Below are 23,437 nucleotides of genomic sequence, written 5' to 3'. Positions count from 1 at the left end.
AAATGGCTTTGGAGTGAGTGTACTGGAGAAAGTGTTGATGGATGAAAATACAGTGTGTGTGTGTGGAAGTGCAAAGTGTGTGCATGCAAGAGATCAGTAGAAAGAGATGAAGGGAAAAATCATGAGAGTGGTACTGAAGAGACAGAAGTGCTTGGCAGAGGAAAGATGAAGAGAAAATGCGAATGCAAGAGGAATGGGGGGGGGCTCAGATGGACAAGGAGACATGGCATAAGAAGAGTGGATGTTGAAGGTGGCAGTGAATGTGTGAATGAAGATGTAGTATATTCCGATGTGAGTAGGGAAGTTGAGACTGAGCAGATATATGTGGTAAGTAGTGATAAAGGTGATTGAGCAGGTATGATGGGGAAAATCACAACCAACACATGGCTTGGATAGGACTGGCTATAGACCTATAAATGAACTGCTGTGTTTATTTACAAATGTCAGAAGTATCAGAAATAAGGGGGATGAAATGATTTCAGTGATTGACTTTATTTAGCCCAAAATCATTGGAGTAAATGAAACATGGTTGAATGAAGATTATATTGTAACAGGAATAGAAAGGACAAGAAAGGAGGGAGGGAGGCTGCTGATGATAGCAGGGGAATTAAGTCCACATAAGATACACATGAAAGGAGGAAATACTGCCAATGGTTATGAGGCAGTGTGGTGTAATTTGGAGGTTGAGAGGAAGATATATTTAGTTGGATGTTGTTATAGGCCTGGGAATGTGGAGGGTGGTGGTGAAGAAGTGTATAAACAACATGGATTAGTGAACAAAGATGGGTAATTATTATGAGTGATTTTAATTATGGTAGTATAGATTGGAATGAAGAGATAACATTTGGAAATAAGGAACATGAATTTTTCAAGTTCTTGAGAAGTAACTATCTCAGGCAGCACATAAAGGAGGGCATGTGACAATTGAGAGTGCTAGATCATCATTTCATCAGAGAATGTAATTGTGAGAGGGGGTTTCACACTTTCCTCCAGTTGGCGAAAGTTATCATGAAGTAATCACCTGTGTTGTGGTTAGACATATGCAGACTATTGCGAGGAAAGGAATATATGTGGAATTATAAGGCTGATGATTATGACAAGCTTAGGAGACAGCTTGGAGCTATAGCATGGAACAATGATTTGAGCGAGTAAGGAATTACTCGCATGTATTCCAAAGGCCAAACGGACAAATAGGTAGGTGTAAAATAGATGAATGTAGAGCTTAAGCATGAAATCTGGAAAAAGAAAGTACTTTGGAAGTAAAAGAAGAATAATAGTAATAATCAGTCACATGAAGAGTATAAAGAACAAGCCCGAAGAGTAACTCATTTAGTAAGGAAAACAAAAGTAGAGTATGAACAGAAATTGGCAAATCAGGCAAAGAAAAACCCTAGAGAGTTTTTTTTTAGATATGTGGCAAGTAGAAGTAAGAATAATAATTGTAAGATGAAGTTAATGGATGAAAATGGTAGAATGGTAACTGCTGCAGAAGACATTGTTGAGGTATTCAGTGATCAATTTATAAGGGTGTTCCACCCTCATCAGGGTGGAATCATGAAGAAATTAACTGTAGAGAATATAGGAGAGATGCCTTAATTGTGAGTGTGCAGGAGGTATTTGAGGAAATAAATAACCTTGATGTCAATAAGGTGATAGGATTTGATGACGTATCACCATGCATCTTAAGGAAATGTTCTGGGGAATTGGCATGCCTGTTTAATAAAAGTCTTACAACAGCACAAGTTCTAAGTGAGTGGAAGGATCGGTTTAACTAGTGATATGAAGCTTTTTCTGCAGATGTTGAAAAACTGGGGAGAGCAATGCAGAGTCGAGCAGATGTTATGGACTGAAAAGAGGACTTGGATAGATTGCATGAATGGGCAGGTAAGTGGAACTTTGAGTTCAATGTTGCAAAGTGTAAGGTTTTGAGATTTGGTAAGCAATGATGGAATGCAAAGTATGCACTTATTGGGGAAACTTGTGGCCTCATACGGATTATTGTGCACAGATTTGGTCCCTGAGTTTTGTTTTCAAGTTGACGAGGATATGTTGGAAACAGTACAGAGAAGATTCACAAAGGTAGTCAGTGGTCTTTGGAATGTGTAGTACGAGGACAGATTGAGAGAATGCAAGTTACAGTCTCATGAATAGGGGGAGGTGGGGGGGGGGATATGATTGAAACATAGAAGCTAGTCAGTGGTTGTTATTAGGTCAACATGGAAGAGATTTTTCATAGAATGGGAGAGGGGAGGGGTAGAAGAAGCCATCACTGGAAACTGTATAAGGTGGGTATGAGCAGAAGAATGAGGAGAAGGTTCTTTACATGGAGATGTGGTCGGTGAGTGGAATGCATTGCCTGAGTGTGTTGTGGGTGTAGACACATTGAATCAGTTTAAAGCATGGTTGGATGAGCATTGTGTGCAATAGTGTGCACATCCCCATGATGAATCTCTGACTCCATGGAGGTTAAATGTTAATAATAATAATAATAATAAGAGGAAGAATCATTGCCAGTACACATTCAAATTAAGTGGCAGAAGTCCAAGTCTAGAGCCCTATTCTGCTCTCCTATGGTACACCACTAGTCACTGTTTTCTCCTGACTTCTGCTCCAACACAGATACCTATCAACCACCAGCCTATCTAGGTCATCAGCTTCATATTCATCACATTTTATTTAAGTAAGTAACAGAGTGTCAATATCATGTCAAATGTCTATGCAAAGGTCAGAATATCATAGTGCAACAATTTCCATTATGTAATTCAACTATTACTTTAATACTGAAAGTGAGTAAATTACTAAGACAAGATCTGTTCTTCACAAAGGCTGTGTGCTTCATCCTCAAATAGAGTATTACATTCCTATCTAAGCATTTCTAAATTCTGCACTTAACTAACTTTTCCAATAACTTCACTGCCACCACCTCCTTGAGATTTGCTACCTCTGTCTTGGAACAAGCATAGTGACATCTTTTCACTCCTCAGGACCTGTCAATGTTGTAGCTTCAATTATATAAGTGTTTCTTACATCTTATCATAATATACCAGTCAATGTCTAACCTTTAGCTCATGCATAGTTCTAATTTTAATGTAATATAGGTTTACAACTTTTTATAGCTGGTATCACATTAAAAAAAGACAACATTTGCATCAAAATTTCATAATATCCTAAGCACGTCTAGTTCAGCTAACCACAGTTTTCATATAGCTCCTTGCAACATCAGTCAATGCACAATCTCTACCTAGATGATACACTCTCACAATGTGCTCCCTTAGTAATGAAACCATTTCTCCTGTCACTATCCTATCGTTGCTTCATTAAAATTATTCCTCCATAATTGTTCTCCCTTTTACTCACCACATAGAAAAAAAATGAAAAAAGAAATCCTTATTTCTTTTGGCCTACTCATTTAATTTCATCTCATAATCTGATTTTGTCTTCTTTACAATGCTGATCATTCTTCTAACCTGTGCACTGCTCATAAGTTTGCTTATCATATTCTTCTTATATTATCTCCATAACTTTTCTTAGTTTCTACAGCTCTTGCTTAAAGATGCTATTCATCCATTTTATTACCACCAAATTTATCCTCCTGATTATATATATGCAATCTGATAATGTTTCCCTTAAACACCTCTTGACCATTTTCTATGTGCTATTAATATCCTTCTCTTGTAGTTTTTTATGTCAAGGCTAGTTCCTAAGTTTTTCATAATCAGTGGCTCTGTAGTTCCACACGTCTCTAAATTAACTGAAAATTTCATATGCTTAGCCATCTCCAAGTTCAAGACTTTCTCAAAAGTAGTTATCTGAGTTATGAACAAATATTCTGATGCTATTACTAGATTTAACACTATCTATCCCAATGGCTTTAACAGGCCTTTAAGGCCCACAACCTTCCAAGCATGCTTGGATTTCGTAACCGAAATACGAGGATAGAATGGTCACTCCTATGCCTCAAGGTATTCTTGGCTGTATCACTGTGTGTTCAAGGGGCCGGTTTGCCTGCTTGCGGGATGAAAAACACCAGATAAACTGGCGGAAAAAACCCTACTGCCCGCACCCAAGACCGGCTAACTTGGCTATGGTGGAGGAAGATCCTTCAGCTCCTCACGTCTCCGACGGGAATCGAACCTAGGACACTCCTTCCCCAGGCATATGGTTGCGAAGCGCAAAGCCACTAGGCTAACCGCGCGGACTAATGTCCGCGCGGTTAGCCTAGTGGCTTTGCGCTTCGATTTTGATTCCTCTGTTCAATCTATTCAGCCAGAGCTGAAGTGTTCTTTAATAATTTCCTTGTATTGTACTCACTGAACTAATATGCATGCATACAATCTGCCAACTTCCCTTGAATCTCATGGACTATAACAACACCAACCTATATATGTTCTTGTCCTGTAACCCACACTAGAAGATCAAATACATTTCCTCTCATAGTCCCCCTCTTCCCTTCCTGCTGAACTTCTATTCTTGACACAAATTATTCTACTGTTATACTTCCCCATGCACAATGCCATCCTATTGTCAGTATTCTCTTTTAAAATAAAATACCATTTACTTTCTAACACCATGATATGTCCTCCTCTGAGAACCAAGTCTTATTAATTCCTACAATTATTGACCAACTCAAACTAATGACAAACATTCCTCTCCCTCACTTGTGATGCCACGAGCATCACAATGACTGATGTTGCAAGGAGCTGCATGAAAACTGTGGTAGCTGAACTGGAGGAAACATCAACTACAATATCTTCTTGGGCCAAGCTAAGAAACTACTTTCAGCAATCTTTGATTATTCTCATTCCAAAACTTACTTGGCATAAGGTTGATGCACATATTCTCACCTATATCCTCCCATAAAGTCCTAATAATTTCCTGATTTTGCACTTCCCTTCTAATACCTACAAAAGACTAAATAAATTGAAGATACAAATTTGCCCCAATTTTATGCCAGATAATTCTGTTCTCTAACAAATGAGCCATGGATTTAAATTTCTCTGTGGCGTGTTTTTCTTCATATAGTGTCAGATCATCACCTTAGAAGCGAAGATGATGTGATGTGAATGCATATTTTAGTATGCATTCACATCACGTCAGCAAGGTTCTCAATTATCTTATCCTTAGTCACATCCAAATTACAAAACATGCTATGGATTTCCAAATTTTTTTTTGTGGGTGGGACTGACATTAAAAAAAAAAAAAAAGAAAGAAAAATTAAGCAGAAAATGAAACCTGGTACTAGGAAAAAGGATGTTTGTTTCAATTATGTAGTACAGAACTGGTGGAACTTTATTGGTGCGCGCGCGCACACACACACACACACACGACTCTTCCTCCCAACTCTTACAACCTAATTGGTTCCTGGAAATCTACTGTTAAGGGAGTCATCATAAATCAAACCCAAACTTCCCGTTGGCTCGGCATCATGAATTAGAATTACATTGCTGGAAATACAGTTTGAACTGTATAAATAATATGTTTTGTGTATTCTGTACGGTTGAAGGCTAAAAATTTCATATTTCTCTTCTAATGTTAATGCACTCTACTTCTTTAAGGAGTTTGTATTATCATATTCACTTTTCCTCTTTCCAGACATTTTTGTGGACATAAATATGCACCGTAAATAATTTTAAACTAAATTGACTAAACTCGTTTTAAACTAAATAAATGAAGAGCAAGGCAAATACAGCAAATACAGTTAAAACAGTTTGCTTTAACCACCAAACCAGCTTTTATTTGTATACATGTCAATAATTACGTGGATGCAAAGTGTCAATTGGAGTTAATATAACATTTGGATGCTAATGTAATAACATGGATACAAAGCTTATATTTTTGGAATATTTTATCTGTGTGGCTTTTTTATTTTTTTTGAGTAGTTAACCATAGGTCTCAACTCTGAATATGGGAAGTGTTCTGGGCATAGCAACTCAGTGATAGTTTTTAAAAAGCAAGTATGCATATAATATTTTACAATGTAAACATTAATCATTGGACAAAAAATAAACCACAATGATTCAATTATTAGAAATCATTCACACTAATTAAAATACAGTGGTGCCTTGGTTAACGACAGTAATCGGTTCCGGGGTTATCATCATTAACCAAAACCGCCATTATCCAAGGTGCAATTCCCCGTAAGATTTAATTGAAAATCGATTAATTTGTTCCGGCTCCTCCCCACAACCATAGTACATATTAAAAATGCAGATAAAACTCATTTCAAATGATATAAAAATATGGTAAATATCATTTATTTATTATTCAGTATATATATTTGCTACAAAAAAATTAACATTAATAAAATGAATTGTTCATGAAAACAGTTTTTAATTATCAATCTTCACCAGAAGGACAATTAGGCTCACTTCAGAGTTTTTTGACAAATGGACCTGTAAAAAACATGTCTAGGGTTGTTTGTTTGTTCCTCTTTTTTAAAATGTTTCTGAAAAACTGCATGGACTTTTCATTAAATAGATCTGCAGTTCTGATAACCTCAGATTTGTTTGGATTCAATTTCATAGCAACATTTTGAACTTCTTCCCACTTTGCCAAAACATTTTTGATTTCAGCAGTCATAATTTGTTCTTGCTCTCCATCCTCATCTTCAGATGAAATTTCCATTTCCTTTTCTTCACATTGCTGCTTGAAAAGTTCTTTTAGCTCGTCAGTAGTCAGTTCTCAGTCATGCGTCTCCAATAATTCTTCAACATCTTCTTCCTCTACTTCCAAGTTAAGATCATGAGCAAGTGTCACAATATCCTTTATCAATTTGTGTCCTTCATCTGAAGTTTCTTCATTACCAAAGGAAGGACACAGTTTCCTCCATGCTGCTTTGAGACATTTCATTGATACTTCTTGCCAAGCCTTTTCAATTAGCCTAATTGCTATGTCAATGTTGAATTCTTCCTTCCAAAATTTTCTTAGGGTTATGTTGGTAGCCTCACACATTTCAAAGCACCTGGTAAAAAGTGCCCTTGTGTAAAGTTTTTTAAAATTTGCAATTATCAGCTGATCCATAGGTTGAATCAGAGATGTAATCTTGGGAGGAAGAAAAATCACTTTGATAATATCTAATTCCTCTGGTAGCTCTTTATGTATGCCTGTTGGATGGCCAGGTGCATTATCCAAGGTTAAAATGGCTTTTAGAAGTAGATTGTTTAACTCAAGATATGCTTTGACAGTTGGTCCAAACACTTCGCGAATCTAGTCTCTAAATTCTATTCTTGTGACCCAGGCTTTCCACAAAACACCGAGATTGGATCTAGAGACATTGAACTTTTTTAATGCTTGGGGATTCTCTGAGTGGTAGATTAACATTGGTTTTACCTTGAAGTCTCCACTTGCATTTGCTGCTAAAAGCAATGTTACCTAACATTCATTGGTTTATGCCCAGGAAGTGTTTTTTCTTCTTTTGTGATAAATGTCCTGTTGGGCATTTTCTTCAAAAATAACCCAGTCTCATCACAATTGAAGACTTGTTGAGGTAGGTATTCTCCTTCTTCTATAATTATTTTTAAGCTATTCACAAATTTATCTGCTGCTGCTGCTTTGTCAGCACTAGCTTCCTCTCCATGTCTGAATACACTATGAATCCCTGTTCTTTTTTTTTAAAGTTGTCAAAACAACCTCTGCTACCTTTGAAATCATCATCATCTACCTCAGAACTTGATCCCAAAGTCTTCTTTTTCAAATCTTTATAAATTTGTTTAGCTTTCTGACAGATTGCATTTTGACATGTAGTATCACCCGCCATTTCTCTTTCTTTGATCCAAATTAGTAATAGAGTTTCCATTTGCTCAAAAATAAGCCCTCTGACATTCAACCTTGAAGTTCCCTTAACAACCATAAGTTCTTCTTTCTTAGCCAAAATGGTTGATATTGTAGAATGACTGGTTTCATATATTCGAGCTAGCTGCATAACTTTCACACCTTCATGATGGTTTGCTGTTATTTATTTCTTCTGTTCGATACAGAAAATTTTTTGGTTTTTTTTCCCTCACTAGTTTTCTTTTTGGGACTCATTTTGTTACATGGTAAAAAGAGTCACTCTATAAAAAAAGATATGAAAAATACCATATTATTACAAATTGTACAACACAAAGACAAGGGATACAAAGAACATATCATCACCTGAAAATAAAAGTAAAAGTTCAAAAAAAAAAAAAAAAACTTTTTGATATAAAAGTTAACAGTTAAATTTGAAACCTGCAAATTTTGACTTGGTGCATTTTGCTTGTAAGGTGATGATATTAGATACAGCACTTACCGTAACATACACTGATTAGCAGCTTATAGATACAACGATTATTATACAGATACAGATGAGATTTGATTTTGCCTTTTGATGGCGAATGAACAGTGACACACACCCGCCAATTTATTGTCTATATGAACTAACACAAAAAATAAATGCTTAAATACTCATTTTCATCATAAAACGCATTTATAACCGCAAATTTTAAAATAAAGCACAGTACACTACAGAAAAGAAACAATAAATGGAAAATGTAAACAGATGGCTATGATGGGTCAAGCATATCTGAGCTTCACAGCTATGGTGTGTGGCTGTTCACTATTTGACAATGTCTTCCCGCACGTGGCTGAGTGCGATCGGAAAATTCCATTTTTTTAGATCTGATAGAGGTTCACATAATCGAGAGTCGTTAACCAAGAGATTTTTTTCTTACAGCCACTCATCATTAACCAAGTATGTCGTTATCTGAGGCCACTGTTAACCAAGGCACCACTGTATTTTATTCTCAGTTTTACCTTGCTTCCGTGGTCTCTGGCAATTGACATATTAATAACAGAAAATTTTTTTAAGAGTTGTAAAATAGATGATTGTAAAGTGGGGGACTCTACTATGTATACAAAATGTTATACAATAAATGTTAAAAATACCAAGCTATTTTAAAACTGGTTTTAATCCATTTCCCAAGTAAGCAAACAGACCAACAAGTCAAGTTTACACCTGCATGTATTGGAAGTCTAGCTGACCCTCAAAGTAGTGCAAGACCAAGGCAACTCTTGGTAAAAGTAGAATAAGCTCTGATCACTATCTTTATATTTACCCTTAATGAAAAGCACATCTCCTGGAGGAGATGTATGATGTTTTGTATTAAAGGCAAGGGGCCACTACCCAGACCGGTTTCGACCTTTATTGAGATCTCATCAGTGGGAGCCAGGCTAGAAATACCAAAATTTTAGTAATGCAGAGCTTATAAGTATTTTACCAGAACAAGTTACCATAAGGTGTTTTAACCTTATTAAATAAAAATCTCAGGAGGAGAGATAAATGTAGAAAGTATTTTACCTTGGGTATAATAAATGTTAAAAATACCAAGCTATTTTAAACCTGTTTTTACTCCATTTCCCAAGTAAGCAAACAGACCAACAAGTCAAGTTTGCGCCTGCACGTATTGGAAGTCTAGCTGACCCTCAAATAGTGCAAGACCAAGGCAACGCTTGGTAAAAGTAGAATAAGCTCTGATCACTAATCTTAATATTTACCCTTAATGCAAAGCACATCTCCTGGAGGAGATGTATGATGTTTTGTATTAAAGGCAAGGGGCCACTACCCAGACCGGTTTCGACCTTTATTGAGGTCTCATCACTGGCTCCCACTGATGAGACCTTTATTGAGGTCTCATCAGTGGGAGCCAGAGTCTTGCATTACTTTGAGGGTCAGCTAGACTTCCAATACGTGCAGGTGCAAACTTGACTTGTTGGTCTGTTTGTTTACTTGGGAAATGGAGTAAAACCAGGTTTAAAATAGCTTGGTATTTGAAACATTTATTATACCCAAGGTAAAATACTTTCTACATTTATATCTCCTCCTGAGATTTTTATTTAATAAGGTTAAAACACCTTATGGTAACTTGTTCTGGTAAAATACTTATAAGCTCTGTATTACTAAAATTTTGGTATTTCTAGCCTGGCTCCCAAAACCAGTCTGGGTAGTGGCCCCTTGCCTTTAATACAAAACATCATACATCTCCTCCAGGAGATGTGCTTTTCATTAAGGGTAAATATAAAGATTAGTGATCAGAGCTTATTCTACTTTTACCAAGAGTTGCCTTAGTCTTGCACTACTTTGAGGGTCAGCTAGACTTCCAATACGTGCAGGTGCAAACTTGACTTGTTGGTCTGTTTGCTTACTTGGGAAATGGAGTAAAACCAGGTTTAAAATAGCTTGGTATTTTTAACATTTATTATACCCAATGTAAAATACTTTCTACTGTTATACAATAAGTTATGTATATGTTATATACATAACATATTGATGCATTAAATAATTTGTACATTGACTGAAATTAAACAATGAGTAAAGAATTGCCAATTATATTCCTATTCTCCAATGAACAAATGGCAAAAATGGAATATAGCATTTAATTTATGTATTTACATAAATTAAATACTATGATTAAAGTATAATAAATAGTGAGGTTTATGAGTTAACAATAAATTATGTTTTATTCATATTTTTTGGATAAATTTGCACTACAAAATCAGGATACATTTTAGAAGGAAGAATAAAATTGATATTTCTAACTAAATAACTGGCTTAATTTGTACCATATCCACAAAAACTAATAGAACCAACTTGTGAAAATGCATTTTTCACTGACTTCTATATAAACACCTAAAGAATATAAATCCAAAGAAAAGTGAATTTTTTTAAGATGTCTATAACTCTTACCAGCAATGCATGGTTATTTGCATTCTTTTACATACATTCTTTTACATAAAGTAACAGCAAATATAAAAAGATATTTTTGATAATGAACTTCACAAATTAGATGACTTCAGGGTAGGAACTTAGAAAGATGATATTCTGAAAGTCATATAAATGATAGATTATTATATTAATCCTGAATCATTAACACCATTTACAAATTTAGTAACATTTTTTTCTTAGCAGAATGTATTGTAGAGACTTTTTTTTTCTTTTTTAATATTATTTATCAAATATTTTATACCAAAAATGAAGAAATGAAAACAGCTCAAGCAAATGATGGTGTTACCTGCATGTGAACCCAGTCAATTGCATCTCTAATATCTTGAAAAATCGATTTGTATGACATAAATATGTTTCCAGTCTTGATACCAGTTTTTGTGCTAGAAATAAGCAAAAAAAAATGTTTGTGCATACTAACAAAAAAATATTATTAAGAGAAGTTTGTTAATAATATTTGTAAATAATATCAAAATTCATTATAGTGTATCCTATCTGAGGTTAATTGTAAACAAGAGATAGTTTTTCATTAGATATATAATGTGCAGAGAAATTTTTCCCTAAAGTTTTTTTTTTAAAAAAAAGAAAGAAAATATGGCAACTAGGAAACAATGGATGAATTTTGGAGGCAGATAACCAAGATAACATGTGGCATAAAGAAAAGACAGAAGGAAATTGCATCTTAAAGTCTGATAAACAGACATTGGAGAAGCTGTATAACAGAAATACAAATTAATATGGGGATTGACTTATGAGCACTAAATAAGAGTTCATCCCTGGAAGCTGATAGAGGATACATTTAACAAATATATAAAGCCTATTTTTTCTCATGACAATTGAAAAGCTAGTAGAATGCATTGATAACAGAATTATAGAAGCACTCGGTTACCAATTAATGTATTCAAATAAGAACAAACTGTATCTGAATACATTCAAACATTTGAAGTATGACAAGTGTTTGTGCTGTAAAAGTTAATGCCCCAATGCCCCCCCCCCTCTTCTCTCTTTAATGAGTCCATTTCCCTGGAAGATTTTTATAATCAACTATAACAAACAAAAAAATTTGCAAACATATTATAGATGATATCTTTGGTTTGTGAATGATATCTTCAGCTTGTGAATGATATCTTTGCAGCTTGGTCCAACTTGGAGAGAATTACTACAGTTTCTGGCCAAAATAAACTCCATGTACTCCTGTATCAAGTTCACTATTGAATGTGAATGAAGTCTTTCCTTTCCAGATATTTTTAATCTATATACCATAACAATCCAATTATGCGAAGATATGAAAGAGTGAGAAAGTAGAGGTGAGCTGAGATGGAGAGATGATCACAAACGAATCAGTATGTGAATTATGCAGGAGAAATAGTGTGGAGTCATTTCATGGAAGGAAGGAACGAACGAGTTTATATAAGGTTGTTTTCTTGCATTTGAAGGGATCTGGGCTCAGGAGTCTTGAAAAAGTGAATTGTTCAGTGAGAGTTCAGAAGTGCAGAATCAGCAAAACTAGAATGCTGTGAGGATGGAAGTCAGCATCAATCCAGGGAAATGATCCTAAATGATCCTAAATCCATGGATCCATGATCCTAAAGTTAAGAACCTGGCGAGATATCTTCCCAGATTCTTAATTTTTTTTCCATTTTGAAAGATAGTAGAAATAGTTGATCAGAATCACTTTTCTGTTGTTTATGGGTACTTTCCCAGGTTCTTAACTTTAATGGACTAGACAACACAAGATGTAAGGGAAGTTGTGAGATGTACAGGGGTATTGCAGTTTATGTATACTAATGTCAGAAACATGTAGAATAAGGGCAAGGAGTTTTTGACACTAACTCAACTTGGTCAAAAGTTATAGGCATTAGTGAGACTTGGTTGACTGAGGATGATTTAGTCATAGGAACAGAATGTAAAAGGATATAATATTTTCAGAGAGGACAAGAAGGAACAGGATGGAGGGGAGAGATTTTGCTAATGATAGTAAAAGAACTGAAGCCAAAAAAAGAAAAGTATATCTAGAAGATAGGGATGCAAAGGGCAGTTCATTTGAGGCTAACTGGCATGAAATAAGTGGAACATGGGTGCCAGATGTAATAATATCATAAAGTGATAACAGAATATGTCACAAGGTGCCACCAACTGGGGAAAGTGATCATATGGCTTGAACAGAAAGTATTTTGTGTGTGTGTGTGTGTGTGTGTGTGTGTGTGTGTGTGTGTGTGTGTGTGTGTGTGTGTGTGTGTGTGTGTGTGTGTGTGTGTGTGTGTGTGTGTGTGTGTGTGTGTGTGTGTGTGTGTGTTGATCCCCATACACAAGGCACTGAGGAACCTATAATTTCATTGGTACCATGCGTGAGGTGGTGAGGACTGAAAGTTTTTTTTTTTTGAAGAGTTTGCAAGTTGTAGTTGTTTATGAATACTTGAGGAAGGTTGTACCAGAGGTGGATAGAATAAAAGAGGATGAATAGAAGCAGGTTCGGTTATGCTTGCAGAAAGTGCAACAGAAAGTGACTGAATGATGGCTGCCAATTCTACAGGTACTTCCTATAGACTTACAGGAAGTACCTGTAGAATTACAAAAGTAGAAATACAAACCTTACTGAAACTTACAGGTACTTCCATGGTCACTGTTCCAGTGACCATGGAAGTACCTATAGAATAGACACAGTGCAGAAACATCTGCACATGTCAGATAGAGGTTGAAAAGAATCTATAAGAGAGGGATAAGCTATGTGCCTAATTGCTCACTTCTGGTTTTAGTTTTAGATGAACCACCCCAAACATGTGAGCAGTATTCTAAACATGGGCAGAATGCCAAGTTTCCTGGATGCTGAGGAGGCTACTGACGTGATGAGCTTATGCCAGAAAAAAACTGGAAGTAAACATTTCATTCAAGCAAAGAGATCTAATCTTGTATGGTGATTTGTGTATTACTAAGGGAAAGAGTAGGTGAGCTGGGATCTCTTTTGCATTAAAAAATGCAACATGAGAAGGTTGTTCTTCCCCTGTTGAAGGAGAATATGTAGATCGATGTTTAAGGAACTAGTTGTAGATGATCTTGTGGCCTGGGAAGTCTTGTTCACAGCATGCATTAGGGTCAGGTGAGTGGAAGCACTAGTCAGACCAAGGAAAGGAGGAGCAGAAATTCCAGAAGGCATCCCAACTGGCTCCATAGTACCAGAAAATGCAAGCCAGGAGTGGTTGGAGGAGGAGCATTCTGTGTGAGAGAGAGAGAGCAGGCTTATACAAGATTGTGGTTTCAGTTGTCAAGGGGGAGAGGTGACCTCTATGGTAGATCTGGAAGGGGAAACTGGTCAAAAAGAGATCCACAGTATAGGTATCCCTTGCTTAACACGGTTTTGCTTAATGCAGAGAAATTAACTGCGTATATAAAGACAATCCCTTTATATATACGCAGCAAGGGTTTTAATTAACATGCCTTTAAATTTAGCATGCAAAACTATATAGCCTCGAGGAGTGTTTCCTGGTTGAGAGAAAGAAAGTCGTAATCATGATGCCGTTGATGATAACGCACTTGGTCATCCAAACTCTCTTAATGATCTGTGTGAGAATGTGAAAATTTTATTCTTTCCACCAAATACGACAACATTAGAAATGGGCGTCATTACAACTTTCAAAGGCAGTAGAAACAACAACAGGAGAAAATGCGATTATGCTCCAAGAATTTTGGAAAAAATTTAACATTAAACATGCAATTGAAAACATTCATGACTTGTGAGAGCAAGTGTCTTCTAGCTGCATGAGAGCTGTGTGGAAAAACCTTTTGCCAGAATGCGCTAATGACTTAGGTGGTTTTCAAAATCCTGTGAACAACGTGGTTGAAGAAAACATTGCAAATGGCGAAAACCTTGTTTTTGATGGTGTTGATACAGAAATGTCAAAGAATTATTGGATTCAAATTCAAAAGATTTCAGGGACAACGATCTTCTTGAAATTGAACAACAATGCACATATGAAGACAACGAACAAATGGAATGTACAGATGAGGTTCCAAAGGAGATAACAATCAAAGAACTGGATGGAATATTTCACAGTTTAGAATCCCTTAAGCAGCAAGTAATGGATATGGATCCAAATGTTAATTGAAGAATGCTTGTTTGCTGAGGTCTAGAGAGTCATTTTGCTTGTTATCATAGAATTTATGCTGATAAGAAAAAAATAAAACTGTTCAAACACCTCTTGATAACTTTTTTGATAAAAAAATTGCAATAACTAATGTAGGTACAAGCATTTATTAAACATTTATTTTGCATTCATTTTTTATCTTTCCTAAAAGAGTACCACATAAAACAAACTATTAATACAGTAATCGATCATGGATGAATTGTAATTTTTACCACTGATTATTATATTTGATTAACATGATTTTGAAATAAGCAGTAACATTGAGGGATTAATTAATCGCATTAATCAAGGGATACCTGTATTTGGAGAGTGAAGAGGATTATCAAGGATTCAAGGGATAACAAAACTTGTAGATGTACAATTTGTGTTACGTTATTACTTATAGTAAAATCTTCTGCTTAATGTCCTGCTTGGTTGGAGTAATGGAGTCAGTTGAAACTGTGGACACTGGAGGTTGCCCAGGAAGATGACCTCACTATTTGGATAGCTGGATTGCAGGTAGTCAAGTTTCATTTGAAGGAGTATGAATAGATCTGAGTGATTATTAGTTTGCAGACTTATAAATGAAACTAATGAAAGTTACTAAATGGGACAAGGAAACCTTGAGTAGAGAAGGTCAAAAGCAGGGGATTCTAAATTAGCCATTCTCTGGTGTGCTATGCCAGATTTCACAGAGGTACAGGTGTCACTCTTGTAGTGAAAGGAATTGTGAAGTGTGTAGTTTGGGCATTGTAGGTGGACAATAGTAGATATAGCTGTGATCTGGGTGGTTTCTGTCAGGAATAAGATGTCTGGTCTGGAAGACGGAAAGTGATGGTAGATGTCATTTATGTTTCTGTTAATGCCACAGATGTTAGTAAATGGATGTAAAAGTGAATTTGTATTGAAGAGATTCTGGCATGGTTTGTATGCTGTGGCTGATTGTGATGAGACTTTTTTTTTATGGGATTAATTTATGAGGGAAATTCACTTTGGTTGCAGTATCACTGTTATTGTTTGTGAGAGTCTCCATAAGTTTGATTACATGGAAGGATATAGTGGGACATGTACTAAGAGAGAAACCAGTCTCCCTGCCATGATGTAGCCTTGACAGTGCTCCCCTTCCTACATAAACCACTCAGGCATGTGGCAGTGGGATTATGCACCAGCTGATTGGGAAGCCTCCTGACTCATTACGGACAGGTTCAGGCCTATGTTTAACTTGTGGCTGGCCTGTGGCACCATCATTTTAACTGATGTATCCTTGAAATGGAGGCAGTTATGGGAAGTATGTTTGTCATGGCCTTGAAGGGGTATCACTCACACTGCAAGGAGAAGAGAAAGGGGACTAAAATAAACCAGAATCCCTGCTCTGGAGACCAAACGTGGCATTTGCCACTTCAGACCTCCAATAAGCTGGGTGGTGGTATTTCACTGGGCAATGAAGAACATCTACCACCTAATGTCTAGTTGGCATTTCCTCCAACTAGGAAGGAATCCTCTTTGTAGTGGGAATACTCATTGGTTTCACCAGAGCCCATTTTGTGGAAACACAAAATGGGCTCTGGTGAAACTAGTAAAGGCCACACTGCAGGAAGGAAGGATTGACTTGACAGGGGAGAGGATGTGTATTGTGCATCCCTGCCCTTCAAGAAACAAAAAAAGGTATGTGGGATTATAACATGGAACTATAATAAATTAAGGAAACAGATTGATGTTGTGTAGTGGCTTGATCAACTGAAGGAGGAAGAAATCAGTTCATGCCTGAGATTTGGTCAGAAATCAGTTACTTATAGCAATGATAGATTGTATAAAGTTAAAAGGATAAATAAAGTAATGGTGTGATGGATGAATCATGGAATTATGCAGGGACTTATGAGAAAGGGACTCTTATGGAGGATATATAAAGAACTGGATACCCCTCAGAAGCATGAGGGGTATAAAGCACAGGATAGAAAGGTGACGAACACAATACTATTAACACCAAACCTCCATGGAGTCAAAAGACTCATTTATGAGGTACACATCATCATACACAAAGTTGATCACAACCTATGCTTTAAACTTATTCATCGTCTTCATCACACCTGAACCTACTTCTTATTGCCTTGCTCACACCCTCCTTATACATGTTGAAAGTTTTTTCAATTAGTTATACTATAAATTAAAGATACCAAGAAATTATATTCTTAGTTTAATCCTTTATCCAAGTGTAACCATACAAAGTTTGCACATGAAGTAACTTCACAACTGAGCTACTTGTAAAAGAGGCTAATGATACTAAGGCAAGTGATGTTAAGTCATTAGCCTCTACATACAAGTAGCCCAGTTGTGAAGTTACTATACACACAAACTTTGTATGCTTACACTTGGATAAGGAAATCCATGCTGAAAATTAAACAATATTGCTGTTATCAACTTGCTGTATCATAGTTCACCAACTTCTTCCACACTTTAACCAATATTACAGATATACTGATTGCCCTATAACTTTTAGCCTCGGTCTTATCACCACCTTCAGAACGTTGAGGACATTGAGGGAATGCGGTTGGCAGAGCTTGACAGATAAGAGGAGAGTGATGTGATCAAGACATATCAGTTAGTGAGAGCGACACAGATAAATTCAGGCAATTATCACACAGTATTGGATGATGGCAGTATGAGAGGTCATCCTGAGAAATACAAAAGTTATGCAAGTAAAAGAGCGAAAAAAAAGATTTTTTGCATGGTAGGTAGTGAATGAACAGAATGCATTGCTGGAGTGGGTTGTGAGTGCTACAATACTGAATGTATTCAAGGCAGGGTACAATAATTATTGTAGCCTGCAAGTGTTCAACATCCCACAATGAGTCTTTGGAGTCCATGAAGACATGGAAGTAATGGATGTAACGAAATGCCCAACTAGAAAATATTTGCAGATATCATCCCTTAACCAGACTACAATATGATGTAATAGGAATTTCCATACCCTGCCCTTAAAGTTACATTTGAGTAAATCGCACAGGTGTGCGATTTGCTCAAATGTACCACCTATTTGCTCAACTCAATATACCACCTAACCAGCTCAGAAACTTTCTTTTCTACAGTTTCTCTAAGATAAATTACCACCTATTTCCTTGTCAGGTGGCAATCAGGGGCCTTGCTCAATTGACTTATTTTGGAGAGTTTGTTCTGCTAAGATTAGAATCGAAAAACAGCAAGACTACATTCAATTCTTAGAATCTAAGATGATTGGCCTTTCTTACCATGCCAATGCAACTAGATGCAGAGCTTTTTTTTGGAATCAAATCAGGATTCTTCATGCCAGAATCTTCAGTTCGATCATCTCCTTCTTGAAACTTGGGAAATGTTATGGCACCATTTGAATTTTAATTGCTCTGATTGCATGACAGCCTCAAAAATTTTCAGAAGTAATTTCCACTAACTGTTCATAATTTGTTACACAGCATGAAATCCACTGGAGTTTAATGAATTGAATTTCATATTGAAAACAAGAGTGTGTAAGAAAGTTCTACAACAAATCAAAGTTGAGCTGCTTTCAGAATGAAATACACAAACATCATTGAAGTTAAAATGAAAAAGTTTGAAAACAAAAAAACAAACCTTGGAGATCAGATTCAGTGGCAAAATCTGAAGAAAACGTTGATTGATTGATTCAGTGAGAGAGGCATGAGGTGAGGTTGTATGTAAGGAGAGAAAAATTAGAATTCCATGGTGGTCTCAATAAGTTAAAGAGACAAGTCGAGGAAAAGAAGAAAACATATGGAATATTCATGGCAAACAAGTCGGCATGTGCTCTTAGTGAATACAGTGAATTAAGAAAGTGAAGCAATGTTTAAAACTAGCTAAACAAAAGCAATGGGAAGACTTCGGTAAGAACACAGAAAATAAATATCAGGAAGGTGGCAAAATATTCTGGAGACTATTAAAAAGCTTAGAAATGGAGGAAAAAGTACTCTAAAAGGATTCAGTAATGATAAAGGTGAAATAAAAATTTAAGATAAAAATATTCTAGATGTTTGGAGTAATTACCTTGAAAGATTGCTAAATGAAACAAGCAATGTCAGCATTGATAGTAGAAAATTCCCAACAGGAAGGCAGTCAGAAATACATATCCATACTTAAAGAAGAAAGTCATCAAAAATCTGAAAAGTAGTAAAAAGGCAGCTGAAGTAGATAAAATTCAAACAGAAATGCTCAGATATCGAGGTATAAAAGTTTTGCAGTGGCTTCACTGCATAATTCAGAAGGCCTGGTGAGAGGATCGAATTCCAGATTATTGGAGCATAGCTCTCATAGTATCCATCTACATAAAGGGAAATAAAACCGAATGTGAGAGAGAGGTATTTCCTACTGAGTGTTCCTGGTAAGATTTATGCAAGTATACTTGAGAAACGGTTGAGAAGGATTATAGAAGGGAAGCTTGGTGAAGAACAAGCTGGATTCGGGCTAAACAGAGGTTGTCAGGATCAGATTTTCACTTTAAGACAAATAGTTGAGAAATCATGAGAATATAACAACAATTTGTATTTAAGTTTTGTTGATTTGGAAAAGGTGCCAAGAGAAAAGCTCTTCAAAATGCTACAGTTATATGGTGTAAATGGTACAAGTCTCTATTTAAGCTGTAAGTCAGCAGTTAGAATTGAAGGAGGTACAGGAAGATGGTTTGAAGTAAAATCCGGTACAACAAGGGTGCACATTATCTCCACTGTTATTCATTATCGATATGGATCATAGCATGAAGGAAAGTGGTATTAAATCTGATATCAGAATTGGTGATGTTAATCTTAACTCTCTACTTTATACAGATGATATTATACTTCTGAATAAATCCAAGACAAGTCTGCAAGATTCCCTAACCAAATTAAATAACTATTGTAATAAATTTGGTATGAAAATCAGCAATAAAAAGACAAAGACGATGAAAATAGGCAGAAACATTGAAAACCTCAACCACGTCCTCAATGATGAACCTATAGAATAAATAAAACATTTCAGCTATTTAGACACAATATTTAGTGAAGATGGCAAATTAAATATGGAAAAAGACAACAGAATTAGTAAAGCTGGTATGGTAGAAGGTTGGCCGAATAAATTTATATGGAATAAGAAAGATATTAGTCAAAATATTAAATTAGTTGTATACAAGATAGTGTTCAAATCAATTTTAACCTATGGATCTGAGAGCTAGGTTAAAAACAAAACACTTCATCAAAGCCTGGAGACCTCTGATATGAGAGTTCTGAGAAAGATTTACTGGAGTGAACAGATGGCATCAATGCAGTATCACATTAGAAACGAGGATATTAGTAAAGACTTACCATTATTACCGCTCAGAATGGGAGAGGAAAGATTAGCAAAACATGTGTTCTTTGCCAGGTTGGCAGGAAAAAGACCCAGAGGAAGACCAAATTACATAAATTGTTTCATTTCCATGTAATAATACATATAATATTTTGCCACATGCTGTATCTCAATACACTTCTGTGTTGAGTGTAAAATCATATAATCAACCACTGTATTGCCCAGCCATGATGAGAAATGCACCAAGAAATCTTATCCTAATATTACCTAGACTTCATTTTCTACTGAAAAATATTAAAGTTGTATATTTTATGACAAATACTCCACAATTTTGCATTCAGGTGCAGCATATGAAAGATCACCAATAGTATTAAGCAAGCTGCTAAGTTACATGCTTTGTCGAAGTGGGCCATGGCCTGAAAAGTTTGAGAAACACCAAAATATACAACTGAAAAGCAAAATGTCTTTTTTCTTCTCGCATAATTTCTTCTTGGTTTCTCCTGAAAGCACATATAACAATTTGTCGCATTCCTGACAGAACCAGAAGTATGAGTGATTTGCTTCATTTTATCCCATGGAGAAGTACCAAATGACACAATTTGTGTCATGTCTGGTGTGAATTGGTTAATCATATCATCCCTTCTCTTCATTTCAATCACCTCACTCAGCAGATTAGATGCTCTCGATTTGTTTTAAAAGTTCCGAAGGTGTAACATAATCTAATTTATCTGCTTTACAGTTTTTTTCACCATCTCGAAAGGCATAATTAGCAGACCCATGTACTTTATATCACAAGTAGTATCTACTATGTGATTTATATAATGAAATCATCACATTGTTATTTCTGCTGGCGAATGTCCTTCTCAACAGTGCAACAATCCTCTAGTTGCGTTTAGAGCCTTTGAGATGGTGCTGAAGGTGGTAAAGACAACATTTACTATCATCTCAAGATCTCTAGCCTAAACATTCTCCAATATATCCCAAGAACAGAAAAGACCATCACAAAATTCAACATTTAAAACTTTATGATAAGCTAAATTATAATGGCATTTAAATGTATACAACTTTCCAAGGAGATAATTATTTTAAAGGATACAAATGCAATTAGAAGATATCTATAAAAGTATGTTTACTAATTATCTCATCATAGCATTATCTCATATACCTTCAAAATATGCTAGAAATCAGTAGTCAAGAATTTAGCAGATACAATAAAAACAATTTAACATTTACAGCTTCATTTTTGCAGTTAAACTGTAGTGATGTGAACCACATCAGTGAAGAAAATGGCATGAAATTTGATGTCAATATAGGAAATTTCATTTATTATTATTATGCAGTCTTCTTAAGGCAGTCCATGAATTCAGACTCATTGAGCAAAGGGTTCCCTTTACTAACTCGCATGAATGCCTATCATATCTTTCCTTAGCATGCACATTCAGAATCTAACATAGCCCATTAATACACATCTTTTATATGCCATAAGAAGAAACTGGATCTTATCTTCTATGTCTTTAATCAGTTTCCAGGGATGACTACAAGTACTACCACAAACAGCCATAGGTAGTGAAACTTCACTTGTATCCATAATGTAAGATTCCCTTTAACTTGTTTCTGTCACATCTCCACTAATCCATACACTTCAAAAACTTTTCCCATAGTCTCTCTTCATATGCATAATTCCACAAGCCAGTTGTCACCTTGCTACATGCCAGTGGATCGTTTCAACTATCTCCTCAATTCCTTAGAATCTAGGTTTTCAGATGTAGTCTTGTCAAAGCCTTGTAAAGTAGGAAAAGCTTTTTAATATAAGTTAGTGTTCTTTTCAATAGTGCAGTTCCAGTGCAATGCATTAATCACCTTGGCAATGTGGTGCACTTCTCCTCAAAAATGTCATCAAATGTAAGGTTTAGATGACACCTTAGGAATCAGGAAATGCTCTGACCATGCTGGTCTCTCCACAGAACTCATTCACCTTTGAGACACAACCTATACCCCAAATCCAATACACAAAAAATCCATTCCCTATTTGTGGGGCACTTAGAGAAAAAAAATCCCACATGTTCTAAAAAAAGTATGATACACAGATCTCATTCAATCTATACCAAAAATTAGCCACCCTCATTCACTCAGCAAATGATTCCTCTCCATAATCTTAACCATCCTGGGGGGGGGGTCCATCCCTTGCTCCAGCAAACTTTCATATTTGGAATAAACTGAAAAAAATTTTTTGATGGACTGATATAATGTGGATACAGTGTTCTGTAATCCATCTGTAAAATAAAGGAACTATATTCATAGAATGAAACATGTACCACAGTAAAAATTAATTGACTGTACAAATATTTTGTCTTATCAGTCGAAAGATATTATCAGTATGAGCAGAGAGCAACAGCAAGGAATTTGAATAAAACAAACAGTAGAGTGCATGGAATACATTAGAATCCCTCTATACATTCACTAATTAAAAACTATTGGGCTATAAATAAAATTAAATTATTTGTGTTTAAAAATTAAACTTAAGAATAAAAATTATTTAATGCAATTTAAGCTAACAATTTCCCACATTTTAGGAATGGTAAGGCTGTAATTATGATTAATGTTACGTTGATGAAATAAGACTTCAGCACTTTCTTTGAATAAATGTTCATGTTTATATATGGATGCATATAATAGCATAGTGTTTTCCAATTCGATCCTGTAGTGGTGTTTTCAATCTCATGTTGTGCTAGGCCAGATTTATGAGGTTTGATGAACTGGATGTGGTCTTGATGTTCAGAAATACATTATTGACCTGTTTGTCTGTAGTATGATAGGTTCTGCAAACATGGTACTTGGTATGAATGTTACAAGTAGCATCACATAATCATCGGTGAGAGAGTCTGTCTTTTGTAGAAGGTAATAGATTATGAACTGATTGGCTTGCAAGTAGTGATGACTTTATATTTTCTCATAATTTCTGCCATATATTCAGAGATATCTTTAATATATGGTATAAGAGTTCTTGTGGACTTCTGTTTGCTTGTATAGGAGAGTTGTTAATTATTTTCTATGTTATTCTTGGGTTGTATTATCCATTTCAAAAATCTGTTTGTTTGTTTGATAGTTTCCAATTCTTATTTAAGAGATCCTTCTGAGGAAGAAATCTTGGATGTTCCAGACACAAAGGATTTTATAATCTGTATTTTTGATGGACTGATATAATGTGGATACAGTGTTCTGTAAAAGTGAGTTTTTGGTAGACAGAAGTGGAAATGGATCCATCATGTTCATT

General features: G+C 35.7%; 1 protein-coding gene across 7 annotated transcripts in view; it reads right to left on the bottom strand.

Moving 5' to 3' along the window:
- Nt5b (5' nucleotidase B) overlaps positions 1 to 23,437 on the bottom strand; it is a 580,494-nt gene that overhangs the window by 275,301 nt on the left and 281,756 nt on the right. For all 7 annotated transcript variants that reach the window (XM_090391852.1, XM_090391851.1, XM_090391857.1 and 4 more), the window contains one exon: positions 11,028 to 11,121. In XM_090391852.1, coding sequence (XP_090247978.1) covers positions 11,028 to 11,121 — 94 coding nt within the window. The remainder of the gene's footprint in view (positions 1 to 11,027; positions 11,122 to 23,437) is intronic.

The sequence above is a fragment of the Typopeltis vanoorti genome, chromosome 4, assembly GCF_054136105.1.
Source record: "Typopeltis vanoorti isolate ZY-2024b chromosome 4, IOZ_Tvanoo_1.0, whole genome shotgun sequence".
Classification (NCBI taxonomy): domain Eukaryota; kingdom Metazoa; phylum Arthropoda; class Arachnida; order Uropygi; family Thelyphonidae; genus Typopeltis; species Typopeltis vanoorti.
This window is presented reverse-complemented; position numbering and strand designations above follow the sequence as displayed.